General features: G+C 38.3%; 1 protein-coding gene across 2 annotated transcripts in view; it reads left to right on the top strand.

Annotated features, from left to right (window-relative positions):
- Window positions 1-5,681: 5,681 nt before the first annotated feature.
- Window positions 5,682-25,359, top strand: part of LEMD3 (LEM domain containing 3) — a 79,391-nt gene continuing 59,713 nt past the window's right edge. Inside the window, exon 1 of one of the 2 annotated variants that reach the window (XM_021922567.2) lies at window positions 5,682-7,707. In XM_021922567.2, coding sequence (XP_021778259.1) covers window positions 6,186-7,707 — 1,522 coding nt within the window. In that variant the 5' untranslated portion in view covers window positions 5,682-6,185. The remainder of the gene's footprint in view (window positions 7,708-25,359) is intronic. The other variant, XM_003906727.5, reaches the window with a different exon arrangement.

Consider the following 25,359-nt stretch of genomic DNA (forward strand, 5'->3'; position numbering starts at 1 on the left):
AGCCTCCCAAGTAGCTGGGACTCTGGTGCACACAACCATGCCTGACTAAGTTTTATTTTATTTAACTTTTTGTGGAGATGGGGTCTTGCTACACTGCCCAGGCTGGTCTTGAACTCCTGAGCTCAAGTGATTGGCCTCCCAAAGGGTTGGGATAACAGGCATCTGCCACCATGCTTGACCAAAATAAAATAAAATAAAAATATTTTAAAATGACACACACAAAAATAAAGTTAGGAAACTTAGATGGACTCAGCAAGAAGGTTAATGTATAAAATACAGGCTACGTAGTCCTATACACTTGCTCTGACTGGATTGCAAATTTGAGTATAAACTTCTTAGCTGTCATCTCAAAGGGGGAAACATGGCAAGTCACCAGACAGTGTCCATCTGTTAAAAGGAAAACTTAAGACAAAATAAATTTGACAGAGTTTAAGGAAAATAATGATTAATGAATTGGGAAGTATCAAAACCAAAAAGAGTTTATGGGCTCCACTCTAGCAGCCAAAGCAGGGAGGTGTTTCTTTTTTCTTTTCTTTTTTTTTTTTGTTTGCCACGACACGGAAACAAAGTACAGAAATTACCCGATTAGCTACAGCTATGCATTGGCCTTATTTGGGCATGGTCTGATGGGAAGTCTCTAGTTATGTATCCAATCAGCTGATTGGCTGTTTGTGATTGGCTAAAGCTGGTGGGTTTTTTTTTTTTTTTTTTTAAGTTAATTACAAGAACTGCTTCCACTTCAGTTTCAGTTTGCTTATATAAGAGCTTTAGGTGCAGAGACAACCTTAGGCTAATGGCCTCCTTCTTGTTTTTTCTTTTTTGTTTTGAGACTCAGTCTTGCTCTGTCACCCAGGCTGGAGTGCAGTGCTGCGACCTCAGCTCATGCACCCTCCGCCTTCTGAGTTCAAGTGATTCTCCTGCCTCAGCCCTCCAAGTAGCTGGGATTACAGGCACGAGCCACCACACCTGGCTAATTTTTGAATTTTTAGTAGAGATGGGTTTTACCATGTTGGCCAGGCTGGTCTCAAACTCCTAACCCCAAGTGATCCCTCCTCGGCCTCCCAAAGTGCTTGGATTACAGGTGTGAGGCACCGCACAGGCCTAATGGCTTCCTTATTTGCTTGAACACATTCATAAAGTTAAAAACAAATTAGTAGTCTTGTGATTCCTCAAAAAGTTCAACATAGAATTACCATATAATCTGCAATTCCACTTTGAAGTACATACCTAAAAAAAAATGAAAACAGCTATTCAAACAGATACTTATACACCAATGTAGCATTATTCACAATAACCAAAGGTGGAAACAACCAAAATGTTCATCAATGGATGAATGGATAAATAAAATATGGCATATTCATGCAATGAAATATATTATTCAGTCATAAAAAGAAATGAAGTACTGATACATGCTGCAACACACATGATCCTCGAAAACAAGTGAAAGGAGCTAGAAACAAGAGGTCATGTAATGTATGATCCCATTTACATGAAATAGCCAGACTAGTTAAGTCCCTAAAGACAAGAAGTATACTAGTATTTGTCAGGGGCTGGGGAGAGAGGAAAATAGGAAGTGGCTGCTTAATGAGTTCCGGGTTTACTTTGTGGGTGATGAAAATGTTTTGGGACTAGATAGAGTTGATGGTTGTGCAACATTATGAATGTACTAAATGCCATTAATTGTATACTTTAAAATGACTAATGTTGCCGGGTGCAGTGGCTCACGCCTGTAATCCCAGCACTTTGGAAGGCCAAGGTGGGTGGATCACCTGAGGTCAGGAGTTTGAGACCAGCCTGGCCAACATAGCAAAACCCTGTATCTACTAAAAATACAAAAATTAGCCAGGCATGGTGGTGTGTACCTGCAGTCTCAGCCACTTGGGAGGCTGAGGCAGGAAAATTGCTTGAACCCGGGAAGCAGAGGTTGCAGTGAGCTGAGATAGCACCACTGCACTCCAGCTTGGGAGACACAGCAAGACTGTCTCAAAAATAAAATAAAATAAAACAATTAATGTTATATTTTATGAATGTCATTTCAGTAAAAATTAAAACAAGTGAATTGCTCTGGAAATATACAACCATTTCTAATAATGAGACCAGACAGGACATTCTTTAAGGAAATGAACTCTCAGCAATATCTTTATTTGAACGAAATGTTGCATTCATATCATTCTTCAATATAAACTGATGTCAAGGTTAAATGGGTGACATGGTGAAAGGTATTCTATTGGGAACAGGGTGGGTAGGGAAAGAGAGTAGGAGGAATAGCGTGTTAGTAATGTGGCCCAAGCTACATTGGTCTTTCATAAGGGGGCTTAATGCAGAAATAAAAACACCTCAAAGAAGAGTTGGACCAGAATCCATCATAAATGTTTTCCTCAGATTTTTGGAAGTTATGGAGCGGGGCTGAGTTTGACATTGCACTGCCTGTCAAGTATTCGGGTGTAGTCAAGAATAGAGCCTCATACTTTAAGTGTTAGCCAGTCTGGAAGCAGGAGCAAGATCCACTGGCAAATGAGGAGAATGTTGGAAGTGAGCAGTGACAGTGTTGAGGTAGTGAAGGTTCTCCTGAAAAAGTATTGGGTCTTCTCAAACACCAAACAAAGGGTAATTATAAACCCATATAGTTCCATGAAATAAATTATGCTCTCAGTATCTTCAGAGTGGAAAGGTTTCTTGTAGATCAAACAAAGTCATGTATAGGAAAATTCTTTGAAAAGTATAAAGTAGCATATCAATCATAGTTGTCATTATTATTAATATCTGATAATAATACTTAACCTGTAAACAACATATTTGAACAACATTTTCACATACAGTGTTCATTCATCATTCTCAACAAATATTGATTGAATTGTCTGCCAGGTAGGGCAGGCAATATCCTCCACATTTAAAATTTTTTTTTTTTTTTTTTTTTTTTTAGACTGAGTCTTGCTCCATCATGCAGGCTGGAGTGCAGTGGCACGATCTCGGCTCACTGCAACCTCTGCCTCCTGGGTTCAAGCGATTCTCCTGCCTCAGCCTCCTGAGTAGCTGGAATTACAGGCATGCGCCACCACACCTGGCTTTTTTTTTTTTTTTTGTATTTCTTTTTTTTGAGGGGGGCGGAGTCTCCCTCTGGCGTCCAGGCTGGAGTGCGGTGGTGCTATCTCTGCTCACTGCAAACTCTGCCTCTCGGGTTCAAGACATTCTCCTGCCTCAGCCTCCCGAGTAGCTGGGATTACAGGCGCCCGCCATCATGCCATTTTTGTAACTTTTTGGTAGAGATGGGATTTCACCATGTTGCCCAGGTTGGTCTCAAACTCCTGACCTCAGGTGATCCGCCCGCCTTGGCGTCCCAAAGTGCTGGGATTACAGGCATGGGCCACCGCACCCGGCCCATCTTCATTAACTCTTCATTGGAATTACTTAATGCCTTGAGGGAAGTTTGACCATTTCCATTTTTGTCTATGGAGTAGCATTTTCTTTTTTTTTTTTTTTTTTGAGACGGAGTCTCTGTCGCCCGGGCTGGAGTGCAGTGGCACCATCTCGGCTCACTGCAAGCTCAGCCTCCTGGGTTCACGCCATTCTCCTGCCTCAGCCTCCCGTGTAGCTGGGACTACAGGCGCCCGCCACCTCGCCCGGCTAGTTTTTTGTATTTTTTTAGTAGAGACGGGGTTTCACCGTGTTAGCCAGGATGGTCTCGATCTCCTGACCTCGTGATCCACCCGTCTCGGCCTCCCAAAGTGCTGGGATTACAGGCTTGAGCCACCGCGCCCGGCCAGCATTTTCTTTAATTGCTATTACATAGCGTTCTTAGGGGCCATGCTACCGAAATGGCTGCACACAATACTTAGCTTTATATATTGACTAACATTTGTTGAGTGCACACTGTGTGTTACGTATGGTGCTAGGCATTATGCAGATTATATAGTTTATTTACTCTTTAAAACAGCCTTCTGAGGAATTTTTATCATCCCTCTTCTGTTTGTACAGAAGCTAAAGCTCGGAAAGATGAATTAACTTGTCCAAAGTCACAGGCAGAAACATAAATGGTTCAACAGTCCTTATAGGAGGTCATTTAAAGGTTCATGAAAATCAGAGGCTGAACCAACAGAGCTCTATGATTCCTATCAGAGGAGCCAGTATGGCATAAAGCAAATGTTGAACCAAGAATTAAAGTAAGAAAGGGCTGGGTCCATATATAGTTTTGTCTAACTCCAAAGTTCACAGCTTAAGCACTCTGCTACATGGAGACACAAGTCCGCTAAGTTTATAATAATTTTAGTTCCCACCCAGATAATTATGGCAATAAAGTCCAGGTCATCATCATCATAGCCACTATAATTTACCGTTCAAAACTCTCTTATAAGTGTGTAACGGTCATAGATTCAGGAACATTTGTAAATCTTAAAGTCTCAATGATAAAGGACAAGGAAGTGAGGAAGTGTCCTCCACAGAAAAGTTTTTTTTGAGAAGATGGCAACCTTTTGCTAGGAAAAGTGAAAAATTGAGGTATTATTCTGCTGTTTGATTCTGGTTATTGAAAAGCTAGTATCTATGCTTTTTTTTTTTTTTTTTTTTTTTTTTTTTTTTTTTTAGACGGAGTCTCGTTCTTGTTGCCCAGGCTGGAGTGCAGTGGCGCGATCTCGGCTCATTGCAACCTCCACCTTCCCGGGTTCAAGCAATTCTCCTGCCTCAGCCTCCGGAGTAGCTGAGATTATAGGCGCCTGTCACCACGCCCGGCTTTTCTTTCTTTTTTTTTTTTTTTTGTATTTTTAGTAGAGACGGGGTTTCACCATGTTAGCCAGGCTGGTCTCAAACTCCTGACCTCGTGATCCGCACCCCCCCGTCGGCCTCCCAAAGTGCTGGGATTACAGGGGTGAGCCACCGCGCCCAGCGGTATCTATGCTTTTGACTAACATTTTTCTGTACAGGTGTATAATGTAATGTAATAGATAAAATAGCTCATTCAACAACAAAAAATTATTGTAGTATTTTGTAGCTACTAGGATTGAAGTACTAAAGAATTGTCTGTCTGCCAAGGTTTGGGGAAATGGGAAAATGGGAAAAGATCTTCACCACACTGGGCATATTTCACCTCTCTGGGATTCATTTCCTATTCTGTAAATGGGAGAGTTGGGTTTCCAGGTCTCGTCCTTGTTTTTTTGACTTTGTGTGAAGGTTTCTCCACCTCACCTGGCACTAGTCTTATTTCAAAATATTCATCTCATACTATCCTTTGTTTGCAATTCTTTAATTAATTCAACAAATATTTATTGAGCTTCTACTTGTATCGTAACAGAAGCAAGGTTCCTCCACACATGGAGCTTATTACAGTCCAAAAGGATAGGACAATAAATAATTTTGAAAATAAATACAAATATTTATTAATAACTAATAAATAACTATTGGTTGGAAAGGTGCTAAGAAGGAAATAAATAGGATCATGTGTTATGTCTTTGAGAGTCTTAAAATGAAGCAGATAAGCTTTCACTTTCAGAAGTGCTGACGTAGGGAAGTCATTAGGTTTCAAAAAAGGAAAAAATAAGATATCTTACAATTAACTAATGAATATGAACAGCCATTACGCTAGAAGAAAATTGTATTGTGATTGGTGTACTCTGTATCTTCTCAGAATGGGAGAGGTGAGGCTTCTCAAGAGCAGTGAGAGAAAGTCAATTTTTTTTTTTTTTTTGGTAAGTCAAGCGAAAGACGAACTGAAGTCAGACGGGAAAGCTGCCAATCTAGTCTGGCCAGCAGAATTTCTTTCAGTAGGTCTAGGCTTCCTTGGCAGTGGGAATCCAGATGTAAAGAAAACTTATGCCATGAACTTCAAGGTAGATTTCAATTATTACTGCCCGGTGGCAGGAACCTAGTAAGGAGAGGTCAAGGTGTGGTTTAGTAAGAGACAGCTCCTGGGAACGGCGCTTGGAAGGGCAGGGCGGAGAACAGCTGGAGATGAGACAGAGAAGAGCGGGGAGAATGCGCCAACACCTCAAGGTGAGAGAGTAGAAACAGTCTCCGCCGTGGGAGCCGCGCGCTGCTCAGGTGGCTGTTTCCCGCTCAGGTGAGCTCCTCCCGCGCCTCCCATTGGCCGAGACGCCCGCAGCGCTGGGAGGGCGACGCCGCGCGGTCTAGTTCAGGGTCTAGGGCGGCGCGTCACTTCCGGTAGCGCGGAGCTTGTAAAACACCCTGGAGAGAAAATGGCGGCGGCAGCGGCTTCGGCACCTCAGCAGCTCTCGGATGAGGAGCTTTTCTCTCAGCTCCGCCGTTACGGCCTGTCTCCCGGACCAGTGACGGAGAGCACCCGCCCGGTCTACCTCAAGAAGCTGAAGAAGCTTCGAGAGGAAGAGCAGCAACAGCACCGGTCGGGGGGCCGCGGCAACAAGACGCGGAACAGTAATAACAATAACACGGCAGCCGCCACGGTCGTAGCCGCGGGACCAGCGGCGGCATCAGCCGCGGGGATGGGGGTCCGGCCAGTCGCGGGCGACCTCTCCTACTTACGGACTCCTGGGGGCCTGTGCCGAATCTCGGCCTCCGGCTCGGAGAACCTCCTAGGAGGGCCCGGGGGCGCCTCCGCCGCCCCCACGGCTGGCAGCAAAGTGCTGCTGGGCTTCAGCTCGGACGAGTCGGACGTGGAGGCCAGTCCCCGGGACCAGGCCGGCGGCGGCGGGAGGAAAGACCGGGCTTCGCTCCAGTACCGCGGGCTCAAAGCGCCGCCGGCGCCCCTGGCCGCCAGCGAGGTGACTAACAGCAACTCTGCCGAGCGAAGGAAGCCCCACTCGTGGTGGGGGGCCAGGAGGCCGGCGGGCCCCGACCTGCAGACCCTGCCGGGGAAAGATGGAGCAGTGGAGGACGAGGAAGGGGAGGGAGAGGACGGTGAGGAGAGGGACCCGGAGGCCGAGGAGCCGCTCTGGGCGAGCCGGACCGTGAATGGCAGCCGGCTTGTCCCCTACAGCTGCCGGGAAAACTATTCGGACTCAGAGGAAGAGGACGACGACGACGTGGCCTCCAGCAGACAGGTATTAAAGGACGACTCCCTTTCCCGGCATCGGCCCAGACGAACCCATAGTAAGCCTCTCTCCCCGCTGACTGCTAAATCGGCCGGCGGCAGGCTGGAGACTTCAGTTCAGGGAGGGGGAGGACACGCGATGAATGACAGGGCGGCGGCTGCCGGGAGTCTAGACAGGAGCCGAAACCTCGAAGAGGCGGCGACGGCGGAGCAGGGAGGAGGGTGTGATCAAGTGGACTCCAGCCCGGTTCCTAGATACCGTGTTAACGCTAAGAAACTGACCCCACTCCTGCCCCCGCCACTTACTGACATGGACTCAACCTTGGATTCGTCAACAGGCTCCCTTCTGAAAACCAATAATCATATTGGCGGTGGGGCCTTCAATGTGGACTCTCCCAGGATTTATTCTAACAGCCTCCCTCCCAGTGCGGCGGTGGCCGCCGCTAGTTCACTCAGGATCAACCACGCCAATCATACGGGCTCCAATCATACCTACCTGAAAAACACATACAACAAACCGAAGCTTTCCGAACCCGAAGAGGAACTTCTCCAGCAATTTAAACGGGAGGAGGTGTCCCCAACAGGGAGTTTCAGTGCCCACTACTTGTCGATGTTTCTGTTAACTGCTGCCTGCTTATTTTTCCTAATACTGGGACTGACTTACCTAGGAATGAGAGGGACAGGAGTATCTGAGGATGGAGAACTCAGCAGTAAGTATTAAATCCTGTGGGTAAGGTAACAAAGGGAATGTTGTTAGTGGTCCGCTTTAGCCGCGCTTAGCGTTTTACATGAACTGACTTACCTGCAAGAACATGGTTTGACAGCAAAAACGCAACAGTCAGTGCATGTGTCATCTTTCTTTAAGAAAGAACACCATTATCGAAATGATATCATATGACTGGTGTTAAGTTTTCTGCATGATGTATTGTAAAATTCAGAACAATTTTTAGAAGAATATTATAAGCTTGTTAGTAAAACTTATTTGTATATGTGACAGTTTTCTTTTAGCCCTAAATAACTATTTGCGCAGATGCCAATCACTCAACAAATTTGAAGTATTAGGATAAGGCACATTATAAATGTAGTGTTTTTTCAAATTGAGTTGTGATTCTAGCAGGCAATGTAGTGGCTCTTGAAATTCGAATTATTTGTAGTATTAACTGTATGCATAAATTCGGGTTAAATATTTTGTCATATTAACTATATGTATAATTTCTTAATAGTGAATGAATATAAAAAAGCAGCAAGGCACACCTTTTAATTTATTTCCCAGCCCAAAGCACTTTCCCTGTCATCTGTACAAAAAGTAGTGGTAGGGCAGTGCAGGAGCTTGCAGTCAGATTTCCTTGGATTGGTTTCCAGGTCCTGTTATTTACTTGCTAAATGACTGTAGGTAGGTGTGTTCATTGTCATTATCAAAGTATTTCTGCCCTTAAACACAAAAAGAAGATGAATACAGACCATTTTGTGTTCTGCGAAGGAAATAAAGATGAGTAATTGAAGTACACAACTTTATTTTTTTTCCTTTTTTTAAAAAAACTTACCACACTACACTGACGTAGGTGTACACTGCTTTAGATTGAGCGGAGGAGGTACTGTTTGAGGTGAGACCTGAAGCAGGAGACAGCCTTGTTGAGAAACAGGAGACCATTCTGAACAGAGATTGTAAGAGGAAAGACCTTGAGTTGAGCAAGAGAGCCTTCTTGTAGGTTAAAGTGGTTAAGCACCTTGAGCAAAAGGGAGAGAGTAAGAGTTAAAGCTTCTGAACTTTCCTAATCTATAAAATGAGGCCTCTATTGACTAGAATGATGTTTGTGAAGATTAAAAGAGAAAGTAAATTAGTACAAAATGGACTTCTGAATACATAATTTCTCAGTGTTAGGTCTCTCTCTGCATTCCCCCTGAAGCCTTCCTACTCTTTTCACCCAAGATGAATTCACCGTATTTTTATTTGTATTCATAAAGTTGGCTTATTAGTTTTATTTCAAAATAGAGTGAAAGATGCATTTAGCCAACTCAGATAAAGAATAGGAGTCAAAATAGTGTAAGCTTTGATATAGCCAATTCCAAGACAGTCAAATAATAGATTATTACTCTATTGCTTAATTACAGGGGTTAGAACAAGAATGAAATTCAGCTCTCACTTTAATTTGTTCCCTGGGAGCATGAGTGTATTGTGTCCTGCCCCAAATATTGGGGAGAAAAAAAATAAGGGCACACTAGAAGTTCAACTAGTAAAAGTTCACATAAATTAAATGACATTACCTATCAGCAGTAGCTATCTGCATCTGTGTCTCTAACAGCTATAAGATCTGGCCTTTTTCTTTTTTTTTTGAGACAGTCTCACTCTGTCGCCAGGCTGGAGTGCAGTGGCACGATCTCTGGTCACTGCAACCTCCGCCTCCCGGGTTCAAACGATTCTCCTGCCTCGGCCTCCCTAGTAGCTGGGACTATATGCACGTGCCACCAGGCCTGGCTAATTTCTTTTTTGTATTTTTTAGAGACGGAGTTTCACCATGTTAGCAGATCTGGCCATTTTCTAAGAGCTAATTGTTTTACATCTATTGTACCATTTCATCTTCCCAGCAACTCACAGAAGCAGGTGGTATTATCCTCATTTTTTGGATGAGGATGATACTAAGTTAAGAAATGCACTGAGTGTTGAACAGTTAGTAGTAAGGCTAAGATTTGGTTTCAGATTTTATTTCCAACTATAAAGACCATTTTAACAATTTTGGGTATTGTTTGTAGAGAACTTTCTAAATAAGTAGGTACCTTTATTATGATTAAGAAAGTAATTGACGGCTGTGCACGGTGGCTCACGCTTGTAATCCCAGCACTTTGGGAGGCCGAGGCGGGTGGATCACGAGGTCAGGAGATCGAGACCATCCTGGCTAACATGGTGAAACCCCGTCTCTACTAAAAATACAAAAAAAATTAGTCGGGTGTGGTGGTGGGCGATCGCGCCACTGCACTCCAGCCTGGGCTACTGAGCAAGACTCCATCTCAAAAAAAAAAAAAAGGAATTGACTGGTAGGATTTCATACAGAATTATTGATAAGCACAATTCTCAATTAAGGTGACTTTCACATCTTTCTCATCAGTATTAAGATGAATGACTAATGTGATGTACTAAAAGTTCAGGTAGAATAGGATAGGAATGCTAGGATTTTGGTACTCTTCACCTTCACGGATAAGGAAGGAAGGAAATTATATTTACATTTTAGTAAATGGTAAATGTGAAGTAATCTGGGTGTTGGAAAGAACAATGGCTAAGAAGTAGAGGATCTGGGTTCTAGGACTTGTCTGAATGACTGTGGTGAAGCTCCTTAATCTCTGAGCCTCATTTTATATACTAAATGGAAATAACAGTATCTGCTGTCTCTGGGGTTGTGAGGGTCAAGTGAGACAGTGTGTTAAGCATAAGGTGGTATTATTCAGAAGTTTAGACAAAATTTGTTGTATTCCTGGTAAACTAGAGAGAGAAATAGTTAAGACATTTCTATAAATGATATAGTAGTGCATTTCTTACCTGTTTAACATTTGGTTTTTATCCCATTAAATACACATTATAGAAATTAATACAGAAATTTGAATCAAAGTATGATGAATCCTTAATGTATGATATACTTGACATATTATATGTCTACCCTGTGGAAAGAAGTGCCTAACTTCAGTTAGTCTGCACACCTAACAGTGTTAGGGTATCAAGAGTGAATAATATTTTCACTCCATATATATATGTATACACACACACAGACACACACACACGCGTATTCGATATCCTTTGTTATATTATGATGCTTTAACCGTGGAGTTCGTTGGTCAAATACTATGCTTAGGGAAATCCTTGTACTTTGAGCAATAGTTTTCACCAGAAGATTGTAGGTTATATGTGAGAGTAACTTTTAGGAGGCTTTTATTAGTTCTTTAAATTACATATAACATATAATAGATTAGTCTTTTAAATTGTTCTTAATCATATAGTCTTTGAAACTTTTTCATCAATACCCTATTTTTTATTAATTGAATTGCTATAAGTCTCTTCTTCCTCATCTATAAAACTAGGGGGTTGGATTAGATGATTCCTAAGCTCTTTCCAGCTCCAAGGTTTAAGATTCTAACTTTGAACTGCCATACCAAAACAACTCAAGGATCAACCTGCAGTCAGAGTAGTCACTTGTTCCACAGGCGATTAGATCATTATAGCCCACCAAACGAAAATAGAGAAGCAGAGTAGATCAACTGTCCTAGGCTCATATGATCATTATTAATTTTTTTTTTTTTCAGTTACAAAAGACATGACTTCTACAGAAAGTTTGAATAGAGATGAAGGAAACAGTGAATGGTTATTGTATGCCTCTCTTCCTAGCCTCATGCTGCCCCCATATAAATAAGTTCAAGTATTAAGATCCTTTCTGACCTTCCTTAATATTTTTCATGTAAATACATCTGTGTGTGTGTGTGTATATGTGTGTGCGTACAGATTTTCATTCAAAAACAGAGTGTCTACTATGTGCCCGGTACTATTTTAAGCAGCAGAGATATGTGGCGAACAATATGTTGCATATGTGGAAGATGAAATCTCTGTTACAGAGCTTACACTTCTAGGAGGGGAATGGACAAGTAAATAAGAATTTCAGATAATGGTAGTTGCTAACACAAGGTATTGCTGGTAACTTTATGGGGCTGAGGTGAAGAGATATGCAATATTACATAAAGGTAGGCAGACCTCTCTGAGGAAGGATGTTTGAACTGAGATATGAATGACTTGAAGGAACTAGCCTTTGATCAGGAGAAGAGCATTCTGGCAGAAGTAACAGCAAGTGCAGAATTCCTGAGGCGAGAACAGCCTTGTGTGTTGAAGGACCAAAAAGAATGGCCAGTGTTCCTGGGACATAATGAATGAAGGGGAAAATGGCATGCTGTGAAGTTAGAGGTAGGTATGGGCCAGATCGTAAAGACCTAAACACCTTGAAGGGCGTTGAAAGGAGTCAGAATTTTAAGTGACATTATAGCATACATGTTCTGCAACTTGTTTTTTCACTTAACATTGTATTATGGGTAACTTTTCCATATACTAATTTTAAGTACAGAGGTATAACTTTAAAATCTCATTTTCCACTAGTCCCTTTCTCATTGTATAAAAATGCTAAAATCTCTATCATTCTAAAAATGTTGCTCTTCAATGCTCTTTTCTTCTCTAGTTGTTACTCTCTTCTCAAACTTTCTACCTCTATTTTCTTCCCTGCCATTCACTCAACCCTGTCTAGTTTAGCTTTCTTCACCAGTCATTCCTCTGCTATCTCTCTTCTTCAAGTCACCAGTTACTCAATTTTCAAATCCTCATCTCTTTGGTATGTTTAGTGCATTGACAGCTCCCTTCTTCATGAAACTTTCTCCTTTCTAAGCTTCTGTATCACTACTCTCTCTTAGTTTTCATACTCCTGTCTGCCTGTTTTAAATATTGGTGGTCTCCACAGCTTGATCTTTGGCTGTCTCCTATTGTACACATTTCTCTAGGAAGTTTCATTCACTCTCCTGGCCATTATCTTCGTTTTGTATTTTTACCTGGGATTTCTCCTGAGATCTAGGTATACCTATTTGTTTACTAGACATGTTTTGGGTATACTAGAAGTATGTACCAATACCATCTGACATTTTCCTTATATTTATCTTGTTTTTGCTCCTCTTCCCTGTTTTAGTTAATGGTGCTTCCATCCACCCAGACAGAGCTCAAGAGAGAAACCTTGGATTTACCTAGATTCTTTCCTTTCCCTCACCTTCCTCCAAACCCCCAACCTAATTGGTTACCAAGTCCTGTAGTTCTGTTTCCTGTGTATCTTTTGAATCAGTCTTTTTCTGTTCCTCGCCACTGTTCTAGGTTAGTCTCTTGGCTGAACTCTTTTAGTAACCTAAAATGGTGTCCCTGCTTCTAGGCTTTAGCTCTTCCAGTCCGTTTGTCAGTACAGAGCAGTAGTTCTAAAGCACAAATGTGATCATCCCCTCTTGTTTAAAATTACACAATGGCTTTCTGTTAGTTATTGGCCAAAATCTAAACTCCTTGGCTAAACTGTTCAAGATCTGACTATACTTGCCCTTTCTACCAGTCCCCCTTATCACACTTAATTTCTAGAAAACTGAACTACTTGATGTTCTCTAAGTAATGAAATTTGTGCTTTTCTACCTTTGCACAAGTTATCCCCTTTTTTGGGAATGTTGTTTCTTTATTGTGTAACTGTGATTCATTCTTAAATATGTCATCTCCAGACATCTCTGACTCTCTGTCTTTTTACCCTAGAGTTTGGCCCATCATTTTGTGCTCAAATAAGACATTAATGCATCCTTCATGGTATTTAGGGCAAAGTATTATATTTGTGTGTCCATCATGCCAAATAGATTACAGCTCCTCTCTTTAGAGTAATCTTTCTATAGGAGTAGAATACAGTGTTAAAGAGTACAGACTTTTTACTCAGTTCTGATTTTGGCTCTACTTTTTAAAGTAGACTATACTAGAGATATAATTGCCTCATACTAAAAATGAGATTGATAATACTGTCTCAGGATGACTTGTATTAAGTGAGATAATGCATCTAAGCTAGTGTTGTCTGGCACGTGGAAATCTCTTAGTAGATGGAAGTCACATTAGTATCTTCAGCACAGATTCATTATTCAGCAAATATCTGTTGAATAAATGATCACATATCAGGTACCCAGTATATATGCACTGTTAACTCATAATATCTAACTCAGTAATTGGTTATCTACTTAGTGTCTTGTAAGGATATGTAAAAGAAATCTTATTTCTGTAGAAGCCTCCACAGCACTAATAACGGTAATAGGAAATGGCTAAGAAACATACGGGATATTATGTGGTGACACACTTGTATAAAAGGGGAGAATTCACCGTAAATTCTCAAATGATCGGTCTTATATGATCAGAAGCTCTAAATTCAACATTTGGATTTTTTTCTGTAGGTTGAGTAATGGAGTTCATAGAGGTTATAAAGCAGAGGACAAGCATGATTGAATTGGTCTTTTAAGAAGGATAAACAAGTGATGGTGTAGATAGTGATAGGATTGGAGGGAAGGAGTAGGGTGATGAAACCTGAAGGAGGTTGATAAGTGGGAATGGAGTTGGGCCTCTGAACGACATAATTCATTTGAAGAAAGACATACGGTTTTGAATATAGGGAATAAAGTAGAGATAGGAGTCAAAGATTATTCTGGCCATGAACCTGGATGACTGTGAGAATGGTAATGTCATTGAAGGAATTAGAGATGTTGAAGAGGGATCTTGTTTGGGGAAAAGTGGTCTAGGGAAAATGAGTTTACTTAGGACTTATTATTTGAGTTGTTCAAGTGAAAAATTCTTGAAGGCTCTTGTAGATACAGAATTGGAGTGAAGATGAGAGACTGGTGCTGAATGTGAGTACTAATACTGTTTACTAAAGGAATACTTTTAAATGTTTGTTTGTTCTTTTAATGTGTTGTTTTTTTCTTTAAAACCAAGACCGGTTGTTACAAAGAGGTAACTTGTTTTATGTCATTGTCATTTAAAAAATACTTTTACTTTTTAAAGTAGACTAGCCAAAAGGTCCCAACCGAACTTGGTATCTAAAATGAATATGGGGAATAAGCATTTTGAAAAATAGTTGTTGCTCTCATTCTTTTTTTTTTCCCCAACATGAGACAGGGTCTTGCTGTGTCACCCAGGTTGGATTGCAGTGGTGTGATCATGGGTCACTGCAGCCTCAACCTCCCAGGACTCAAGCAATCCTCACAGCTCAGCCTCCTGAGTAGCTGGGACTATAGCTCTGCACCACCACACCTGGCTAATTTTTTGTATTTTTTGTTGAGATAGGGTCTCACTTTGTTGTCCTGGCTGGTCTTGAACTCCTGGGCTCAAGTGATCCTCTTACCTTCGCCTCCTAAAGTGCTGGGATTACAGGTGTCAGCCATAGTGGCTGGCCTATTCTCTCATTCTTGAAGAATGAAAGCTCTGTGTTATGTTTGAAGTTTTACGAGTTGACTGCTTTGTAAAAAAAAAAAAAAAAAAAAATCCTAGATCTATGAGAATATTCCCATGAATGCCAGGGATTTGCGTATACCAGTTTGATGATTTCAGAAATTAAAGTCTACTCTATGAAGATGTTTTTCATTTGAAAATTATCCCTAGAATGATTTAAAATTAAAAATAATCAGAGGAAAAACTTGTGAATCTCTACAGATATATCCACGGAGACTAGTTTGAGGATACATTGGCATAGCTATCAGAGAACCTAGATGTCAGTATTGGCGCTTCCACTTGCTAGGTTTTTTTTTTACTAAGGCAAGTTGCTTAGCTGTTGTAAACTTCAATATCCTCATCTGGAAAATAGGTTAAATGAGAATTAATGAAGTAATATGTGTAAAGTAAAACTTATACATGGCACATAGTAATAATAATAACTAACCCTTATGTAGCATTAACTGTGTACCAGGCACTGAGCTAAACAATTATTATTTAATCCTTATGAGGTAGGTACTTATCCCATTTTATAAGTAAAAGGAGAAGTAACTGAGAAGTAACTCACCTAGGGTCTTGTAGCTAGTAAGTGAAGCAGCAGTAGTTGAACTCAGATAGTGGCTCTTAACCGTTCTTCTAGATTGCCTTTTAATATGTATAAATAAGGACTTGATATATGTTCTCTACTATTATTGTTATTAGAAAACTGTGAAGAGTATAGATTCATAAAATCCTAGAAGTGCCAGGAATAATCTATGAAACCTAACAACTTTAGGAAAAGTGGTATTCATTCAATAATTATGAATCACATGGAACTTTTTATCCTTAAGGTTTTAGATTAATTAAAGGGGAGGGGGCATCTGCTATAATACAAACTATAATATGTAATACATAGAACAATAATACAATATGAAAACTGTTTCTAATTTTTTAAATATTTGCACAGTCTCAAAACTGGTAGGGAAAGTGATCTTTTGATTTGTATTACCACTTACAACTTGTTCTTTCCATTGTTCATTTTTAGGATATAAAGACCTTTTCGTACATTTGTTCCCCCTTTTTTGCTCCTTTTAAATAAACTTTGTATTTTCCTTTTATACTCATATTCGTTTTAATGGAAAGGATGTGTTTGATAATTTCAGGGACACTTTAAAAAATTATTTTCATGATTCCTAAGAGTTGGGAAGTTCTTAAAGCTTGCTTCTCCTTGCTCATTGGTTATTCAGTATTAACTTTACCTATCTGAAAAATATGTTATATAAATAAAAGGAAATTTCTATCCTCAGTGCAAAGATAATTATATAGTTTATAAGTTGTTTAAAAGAGAAAGACACCTTAAACTGTTGGAACTCTCCTCCAAAATATACTTGTTAGTTAATAAGTACTACTAACTTCTTTGTGAAAATTTTATTACTAATGATATAATCTAAATTAGAATAAAGATATATTCTAAGGGTGGGGAGAATGTCAGGAGAAATAGCTAATGCATGCTGGGTTTAATACGTAGGTGATGGGTTGATAGGTGCAGCAAACCGCCATGGCACATGTTTACCTGTGTAACAAACCTGCACATCCTGCACATGTGTCCCAGAACTTAAAATAACGTTTTTTTAAAAAATGTATTTTAATCTTGTATTGATTATACACTAAAAATTGCTGCCATTTAATTTGGGAACATAGCTTAATATTAATTGTGGAAATTGTTATGACAGTTATTTGCTTATAACTTTGGATTTTGATTTTCATATTTAGAATTTATTTTTAACATAGATTTTATTTATTTATTATTTTTTTGGAGACAGGGTCTCGCTCTGTCGCCCAGGCTGGAGTGCAGTGGTGCAGTATCTGCTCACTGCAGCCTCCACCACCCAGGTTCAAGTGATTTTCCTGCTTCCACCTCCCAAGTGTCTGGGATTACAGGCACATGGGACCATGCCCAGCTAATTTTTGTATTTTTTAGTAAAGATGAGGTTTCACCATGTTGGCCAGGCTGGTCTTAAACTCCTGACCTCAAGTAATCCACCCACCTTGGCCTCTCAAAGTGCTGGGATTGCAGGTGTGCGCCACAGTGCCCGGCCTTAACATAGATTTTAAAGTGAACCAGTAGCAGTATATTTGAGCAGTAACCTTTGGATTTCACTGTTTTAATAATCTATGGTTTAAACTGCATCAGTTTATACATTATATCATATATATATAGTTAATAATATTCTTTATTAACAATACTACCAAAATTTTTTTAAACAAGAGTTGATCAGGAAGAAAGAAGTTAGATCGTAATAATTTATTTTGCACATTTAATGTCATTATTTAAAAAATATATTTCTAAGGAAATTAGCTCTTCAAAAAGGTTATAAAAATTATTGTAACAGGTAATCTCTAAAAATAGAATAATGCATCTATCATATGGAAGCCATCATGAATTACTTTTCATATGTCTTCATTTTCTTTTGTTTCGAGGTATAGTTTAAAATTATACCACTTAATTTTTCCTGGGTAGCAGATTGATTGCTTTGTGCTTTTGCACACCTTTTTACTTAAAATACTTTTGCAAGATGACTTCTGAATTCATCTTTACAGCTATGTTACTATCAAATGACAAGCTAAAGTTTAAAAACAAGGCTTGGTTGTAAAACTATGCAAGAGTTTAGTTCAGCTCTCCTGAACTAACTGGGTAGTAAGTATGCACCAGCAATTGCTGTCCTGCCCTGAATGTGACATGAATAGAAAAAACCCTTTAGTAGCAAATGAGTATTTTAGCACATAGCAGAAAATTAATTTTGTTTTTCAGTTAGCTCATATGTATCTGAGTATGTACACACGTGCGCGCACACAGACACACACACACAGACACACACACACACACACAATTTGCTCACTATGGCTAATTCCTGAAAGCACGCTATACTTACAAAGGATGCTTTTGCTCTGTAGGAGTTCACCAAGGTAAAATTTTCAAAGCATATGAAGAGGATTGTTGAAATTAATTAGGAGGTGAGGGGAATCTTGGAATATCTACTTCTAGGCTCTGAGCTATGACTTGGAACCTTGGTCAGCCTTGTTAATGACTTCCTTGGTTTATAAGTGTATCTCCCATGGGATCACAATTGTTTTCTTGTTTGATTTAGTTCATTTGAAGAAACATTAAGTTTCTCCTACTCATTTATTCATTCAATCACCCATTCACTCAGATTATTTATTGAGCACCTATACTATGTACCAGGTAATACCAGAAGATAAGTATGTATCATACTTTTTAGAACTATGGGAGTGACACTCTCCCCACACTTTGGCTGGCATTCTCTCCTTTCTCCTAAATATTTCTGCACTAGCTAGCCTTCAGATTGGGATTTTGTTACCATGCAACAATATATCAGATTTTTATATATTGTGACTTAGGAAACATACTTTAAAAATTAATTTCTGTAAATTCGAGTATACCATCTGGTAAAGCTTACCACAGTGGATATGTACACAAAAGAAATAGTTGGATAATTGAAGTAATGTGTGTTGATCATTCCTTTCACCTTTTCTGTATTACCATTTTCTCAATTGAGAATTCTACCTTTAAAACCACACAATTTTAATAAATGTAGGTTTTATTATTTCTTGCAGGTTTTTAGGAGTAATTTTTAAAAAAGGAAGAGACATGAAGAATGAATTTGCCAAAAATGAAAATGTTATAAAATCTGAACATTTATGATTATGGTTCAAGATGTTCTAGAAATATTCTTATCCTTTTGACAGCAGTGTTATTTTGGTTTTTTAAAAATTTCATCTCTAAATGTCCCTTCTTTCAGATTTTAAAGCCTTAGGTGATAAGAGCAAACATTTATTGAGAATTTTCAGTGTGTGTGAGCATTTTATTTTAATTTTCATGCAGGTAACTACTCATACTATGTCTGTGAGAAAATGGAAAGATAGAGGGAATAAGGTTCCAAGTGATTTGTCCAAGGTCCCACAGCTACTACGTGTTGGAGCCAGCATTTGAACCCAAGATCTAACTTTAGAGTTCACAGTATTAACTACCAGGCAGCAGTAGAATTTTTTTATACTTTATCTTATTGTTAGCTACAAGCTTTATTTGGGCAAGCAAGATACACATAACCTCTGGGCCTTGTTTTTTGTGTCTGTTAAATGAGGGTATGGTAAAATCAACTTTACTTCCAGCCAGTGATTTTTGTAGGGAACTGCTGTGATAATGTCTGTAGAAATGCTTTGGAGAAATTTGGAGTGATACGTAACTGTAATTTTAATATTATAAGTTAGGACTTAACATCTATAGTAGTTTAAGTAACACATGTTCAGCACTATGACATGTCCAGTCAGTAATGTTAATAAGTAATAGAGTTGGCTAAATTTATAGTCCTTATCAGTATTTTTAAACCTTTCTCTCAAGCCATTTGAGCAGATAAAAGGGAGTTATCTTTTCACATTACATAGTTAGTGCCTTCCTTATCTCCAGGACTGAAAAATAATGTGTTTTTTTTTTTTGCAGCTATATTAAACAGGTGATGACACAACTTGAAACTGGATTGTAGCCTTGCTGATCACTAAAAGGTAGATTTGCTGATAGGAAAGTCAGAGATGGGATACATTGCTTTAATCCAAAATGTAGTACTGAATTTGAGACAGAAAAACATTTTTTAAGAATGAGGATGGGTCTTAGAGTAAGATTCTGTTAATATTATGTGAAGAACAGACAATGCATACAGTTGGTACAGAAGGGTGACTTGTCACATGCTGTTCTTCAGCTAGTTTGTAAGATACCATGAGTACTGTTATTATCAAGGTGGGAAGATGACGTGTGTCCCCATGAATGCTCAATAGGTGAATATTAATGCTACTTAAATTAGAAGGTATTTAAAGTACATTAGGATCTTCAGTCTCTTAGATAAGTCATATGAAGCACATAATGAAATTTCCATCCCATTTTGCATTTGAAACTGTTACCGGTGATGGTTTAGACCAGAACCGTCCAGACACAGTAGCCACATTAAAACATAAAAAAGTTGAGATTAATTTTAATAATTTATTTTATTTAATTTTATTTAATCTGGTATACCTAGAATATTATTTTGACATCATTAATTTTCCATCATTAATGAGGAATCTGAGGATTAGGTTAATCACTTTGTCCAAGTTTATAGGGCAGGGAGAGGAGTTATGGAGTTATGTCATTGGGTAAAAACCTTAGCAACATGACTTGAAAGCTCATCCACTAACCATTGTACATACTATTTTATAATCAATACAAAAGTTATTGATGAAATATTTTATGCTCTTTTTTGAATTAAGACTTTAGAATCCGACATGTATTTTGCACTCATGGTGTATCTCGATTCAGACTAGGCAAGTCTGGACCGCTCTGAGTTATGGAGTTACATTATTGGTTTAATGAGACCTGATGACTGTCAGTTTTTGAATATTTGTAATGTGCCATGCATAGTGTTCTCTATAGTATTTTCAGTAGATCTTTGTAATGACTCTATGATGTCAGTTTTGTTATCATTTTAGACATAGACAGTGAGGTATGGAGATATTAATTTGCCTAAGATTAAACAGGTAGTCTGTAGAGGAGCAGGATTTAAAGCTAAATCTGACCCTAAAACCCCTGTCCTGTTTTCTGTTTCTGTTGCGCTGTTTTAAAGCACTGCCACTTAGGGTTTGGGCAGGTAGGTGAGTGAGCTATAGTTCTGGCACTGCTCAGCCAGTGACTTGTGATTTAATTTCTCCTTATTTTTAGGCACAAAGGACGTCTTAGCTTAGAGTGGAAGTGATGTCTTCTAAGTCCTTACTCATGTTACTTATTGAGAATGTTCCTTTATACTCATTCCCCATTTCCCATTCATGAAACCGCTTTCTACAATTCTTGAAACATGTAGAATGGAGAGATGGCCCTTTGAGTCTATTACAGGACCGTGGCGGCAGATAAGGGAAAACTCAGCTTGTATTGGCAAAAGTGAAAACTAATGTCTAGTAAAACTTATGTCTGGATGAAGTTTTCTGAGGGTTTCAGTACTTCATTCTGAGAAAGAATTGAGAAGTTCTTATCATGCTCTTTGAATTGTAAATATTTTTTCAGTTATTTTACAGGATGTTATATAATGGATTAATACTTAGCACCTTGTTCTATTTAATTTGAATAATTTCTTTGAATTACATTTGGATTCCTAGAGAATATTTTCTCACAAAGACAAGCTTTTTCATTTCAAAAGGAAAAATAGGCAGTCCCTGATTTTTGAATATGTTGTCTTCCAGATTGTGTGTAAAACAATTATTTGAACTTGGAGCATGTTTTACTACACTGGTTTTAAGTTCCTGGGCTAGCCCACAGAAGCCTATTTAAAACCACATCCTATTTTAGCATTAATATACTATTGGTTTAAGTTTAGGGAATCAGAGCAATGGATTGTGTTCTGTGAGAGTTGGAGGAGAAAGAAAGTTTATATTTGGCTTTTAATGTTTTCTCTTATACTTTGTTGTTTTCCAACTTATACTGGCCTAAGCTTTCTGCTGTTTTAATATGATCTTGGCTCAATAACTTTAAAAGGTTCAATAACTTCTAAGTACTCAATAACTTCAACATTTTCTGTATGAAATAGGTTTACTTGTTGAGTGCTTGGCAAGTAAACATTTTATGCTCCTTTGTATCTCATTTAGTTTTTAAGAGTTTTATGAGGTAGGGGCTAGTTTTCCATCATTAATGAGGAATCTGAGGATTAGGTTAATCACTTTGTCCAAGTTTATAGGGCAGGGAGAGGAGTTATGGAGTTATGTTGTTGGGTAAAAACCTTAGCAACATGACTTGAAAGCTCATCCACTAACCATTGTACATACTGTTTTCCTCTTTCACATATCCTCTTCTCCTTTCTCTCTATTAAGTCCCAACTTCCCTTATTCCCTCAATTCAGAAACTTTATTTTCTTTTTGAAAGAGACATGTCTTGCTATGTTGCCCAGGCTGGCCTCAAGTAATTACTTGGGCCTTGGGCTCAAGTAATCCTCCCACCTCAGCTTCCTGAGCAGCTGGCTCTACAGGCACACACCACCAAGCCTGGCAGTCATCTACTTTAAATGTTAGGGTAAGCCGTTTGATTGAATGAATTCATAATATAATATTGCGGAGCTCTGTTCATAAAAATTGTATGATTTTATGATAAAATTTGGTAATGTGATTATCTTTAGTGAGGATTGAGCCAATATGGAATCAGAGTTTAGCCCTGCCTCTCTAAATTGTTCTTTATCCTTAAATGTGTAGTAGCTGGATTGCCTACAATTCTACATTTTCTGTTAGAATTTATGGCAGTAGTTTTCAACTGTGGACCGAGAACATTTTGGGAACTGTGCCCATTATAAAGTTTGTCTGAAGACCTAATAAATAATTTACATTTCATACTGTGCTATTGTTTTTCAATGGTATTTCAATACTGCTGTGATTAAAATATAAAATATTGTATGCATGGTAGAATTTGGTCATATTTTCTTAATAAGTGGATATCAAAAGTACCGTTATGGGGAATCTGAATATCTTGATATAAATGAAGAGGTCCTTTTGCTTTAAGAGTGGAGAATCATTACTTAAAGAATGTTACAAGGAGATTTTATATAAATTTTATATATTATATATAGCATTTATTTTCAAGACATTCATATTGAATGTCAGAGAATCAGTTGTGGTGTTGAAATGACTGACTGACTTACCAGCTGGTAACCCCTTAATCTCACAGGCGATTGTACAAGATCTTGATTAACTCAGATTCTATTAATATCTTTGATTGGTAAAACATTTTTGGCAGTAAGTGAAAAATTCAGGCATTATAAAAGACTTGGGGAGCCTTGCCTTGAAGTCTATCTTTCTAAGAACTGTAATTTTATCCCAGTAGCTCTGTGGTAGAGACAGATGAAGGTTGGATTTGCAGTATATTATGTTATTTTATAAACGTGCTATTTTTTATTTCATGCTAAGATTGAGAAAAGATGACTTATTAATCTATCTAAGATACATGAGTCTATCTCTCTCCATGCTGCTGGGCATAGTTACAAAACATCCCATTTTACATTGAGGAACTAAGAGTCCCAGAGAGGGTAACTTGCTTAAGATTGTAAGTCATAAACTTTGGAGCTAGTGTTCCTTGCCTCAATTTTTTTTTTTTTTAATTTCGCCCATTGCTTTTTATTATGAAGAGATACTTACTCATCTAAATGATATAACTTATGGAGCAAGCATTACTTAAAAGAAAATTTGTATTTTACTTAAATTCTTTAATTTTTAAAAAATTGTACAAGGTTGAACTTAATACAAAATAGCTATAAATTATATTAATGCCATCTTATCTAAGAAGGAAAAAGGATAAAAATATTACTCAGTGACTTTGAAAATATTCAGTACCTTTTAAAAAATTCTAATATTTGAGTTAGGAAATGAGAGAAACTAGGATGATTTAGGAGGATCTTTTCCTGAATTTTGTTTTGGGAAGAATATCAATCCAAATGCATTTAAAAAAATAGGAATATAATACTCTGCAAGATTGGTTTAGATTGTTTTTTGTTTTTTGTTTTTTTTTGCTGACACCTTCTGTTTTCTTTAAAATTCCTTTTGGCTAATAAATTCTTCAAGGGTTAAAATAATAAAAGACACTGGTGTTACATCAGTGTGTAGTGATAAAGAACCATAGTACAAACACAGTAGTTAAGTGAAAATATATAAGCATGGTGTATGGGTTTTGATGTTTAAAAAGCAAGATTAAATAGGCTATAGTAGTATGTTTGGAAATTTGGAAGAAAAAAACAACTTAAAGTGGCAAGTCAAAATTCTGCTAAGACCATATGCTAGCTAGGACAGACATGATATGAATATAAATAAGTTACTTGTGCTTTAATTTGTAAGGCCTTTTACATATGTTCTAACACAATCAGCTTTACCAGTTTATTACAGGGTTGTTGCCATACTTTTCATTTATTTTTGCTAATCCTTGTTCTGCAGGAAGGGAGGATACACTGAATAAATAAAAGCAGATGAAACCAATGGTTTTGCTATATACGATAATCTTAGGGTTTAAAAGGGTTTTAGAAGCCATTAGCTACTTTAAGCCATATTAGATACTTTAGCTACTTCAGGTGTTTGAGGGAGATAATGTTTTAGTTGGGCTCTTTTGGTTATAAGGACAGTTTTAAGAAAGTGAGTGTTTACTATGAGGATGTATGTAGACTTCAACTGTAGAGACATTAACAATTCAGTTCAAGGGATTCCAGGTCTGTGCTTGTGTGTGTGCCTCTGTCTCTCGGTGCTGTGCTAAGTTTTTCTTGGATTATTTCACTTAATTCTTGAAATTGAGGCCTAGGGAGGTTAAGAAACTCATCCAAAGTCAGTAAGTGGCAGAACTGATTTGAGTACAGATAATCTGACTCCCACTATGGGATCTTTGTCCCTATACTGTACTATCTGCACAATTTTGTATTATTTCATGTATTTGTTTTTTAGATTTCCCTTGGAATTATTCCCACTTCCCCCCTTTAAAAAAAAAAAAAAAGTCTCACATTCTACTAGACCAGGAGTTGTTAAAACAGTGGTCCATCAATCTTAAGGAAGAGATAAATGGACTCCAGGTAAGCAGTAACTCCTTGAAATTATATGTACATATTTGAATATGCATGCATTTTTGCAGGGAAAGGGTTCATAAATTTTATTAAATTCTCAAAAGGATCTCTGTCCTCCAAGGTAGTAAGTCACTGTACTACCAGCAGCTCTAGGGAAGATTCTGAGTTATCATCTTTGTATTCCCTAGCACCTGGTTTTTGGTTACTCAGTAAATATTTGTTGAAGAGACCTTAACAAATAGAAATGGTATGTAGGAAAATCAGTTTGAATTTAGTCCTAATCTGGAATTTGAAGATGCCTTCAGTGTTTACTTAAAATGGTATTAAGGATCAATCTTACTGACTTCGTCCAGAAAACTGTTTTCTGGCAGATTCAGATTTTATGAATCAAGTTTTTTGAAGTCAGGTTTTTGAAATCAGAGAATAAAGCAAAATTCAACATTTAGAGTCTACAATAGGGTCTCTAAAAAAGGCCAATTTTTCCCCCCTCCAGTGTAGTATTAAGACTCTGTTAATATTGGATAAAGGATTAGGGACCATTATACATTTTAAACATTAAAATCATACTCAGGGGTTGAAGTACACTATGTAAGCTACATGGAAACTGAGAGCAGCTGAAGGCGGGGAGAGGTAGCCTAGTGTTAAAAGAAAAACTTTACGCAAAATAAATTAAACAGTTTATTTGAGCAAAGGATGATTTATGAATTGGGCAACACTCAGAACCAGAAGGGGTCCAGAGAACTCCTCTCCAAAGC

The sequence above is a fragment of the Papio anubis genome, chromosome 9 (genome assembly GCF_008728515.1).
Source record: "Papio anubis isolate 15944 chromosome 9, Panubis1.0, whole genome shotgun sequence".
Classification (NCBI taxonomy): domain Eukaryota; kingdom Metazoa; phylum Chordata; class Mammalia; order Primates; family Cercopithecidae; genus Papio; species Papio anubis.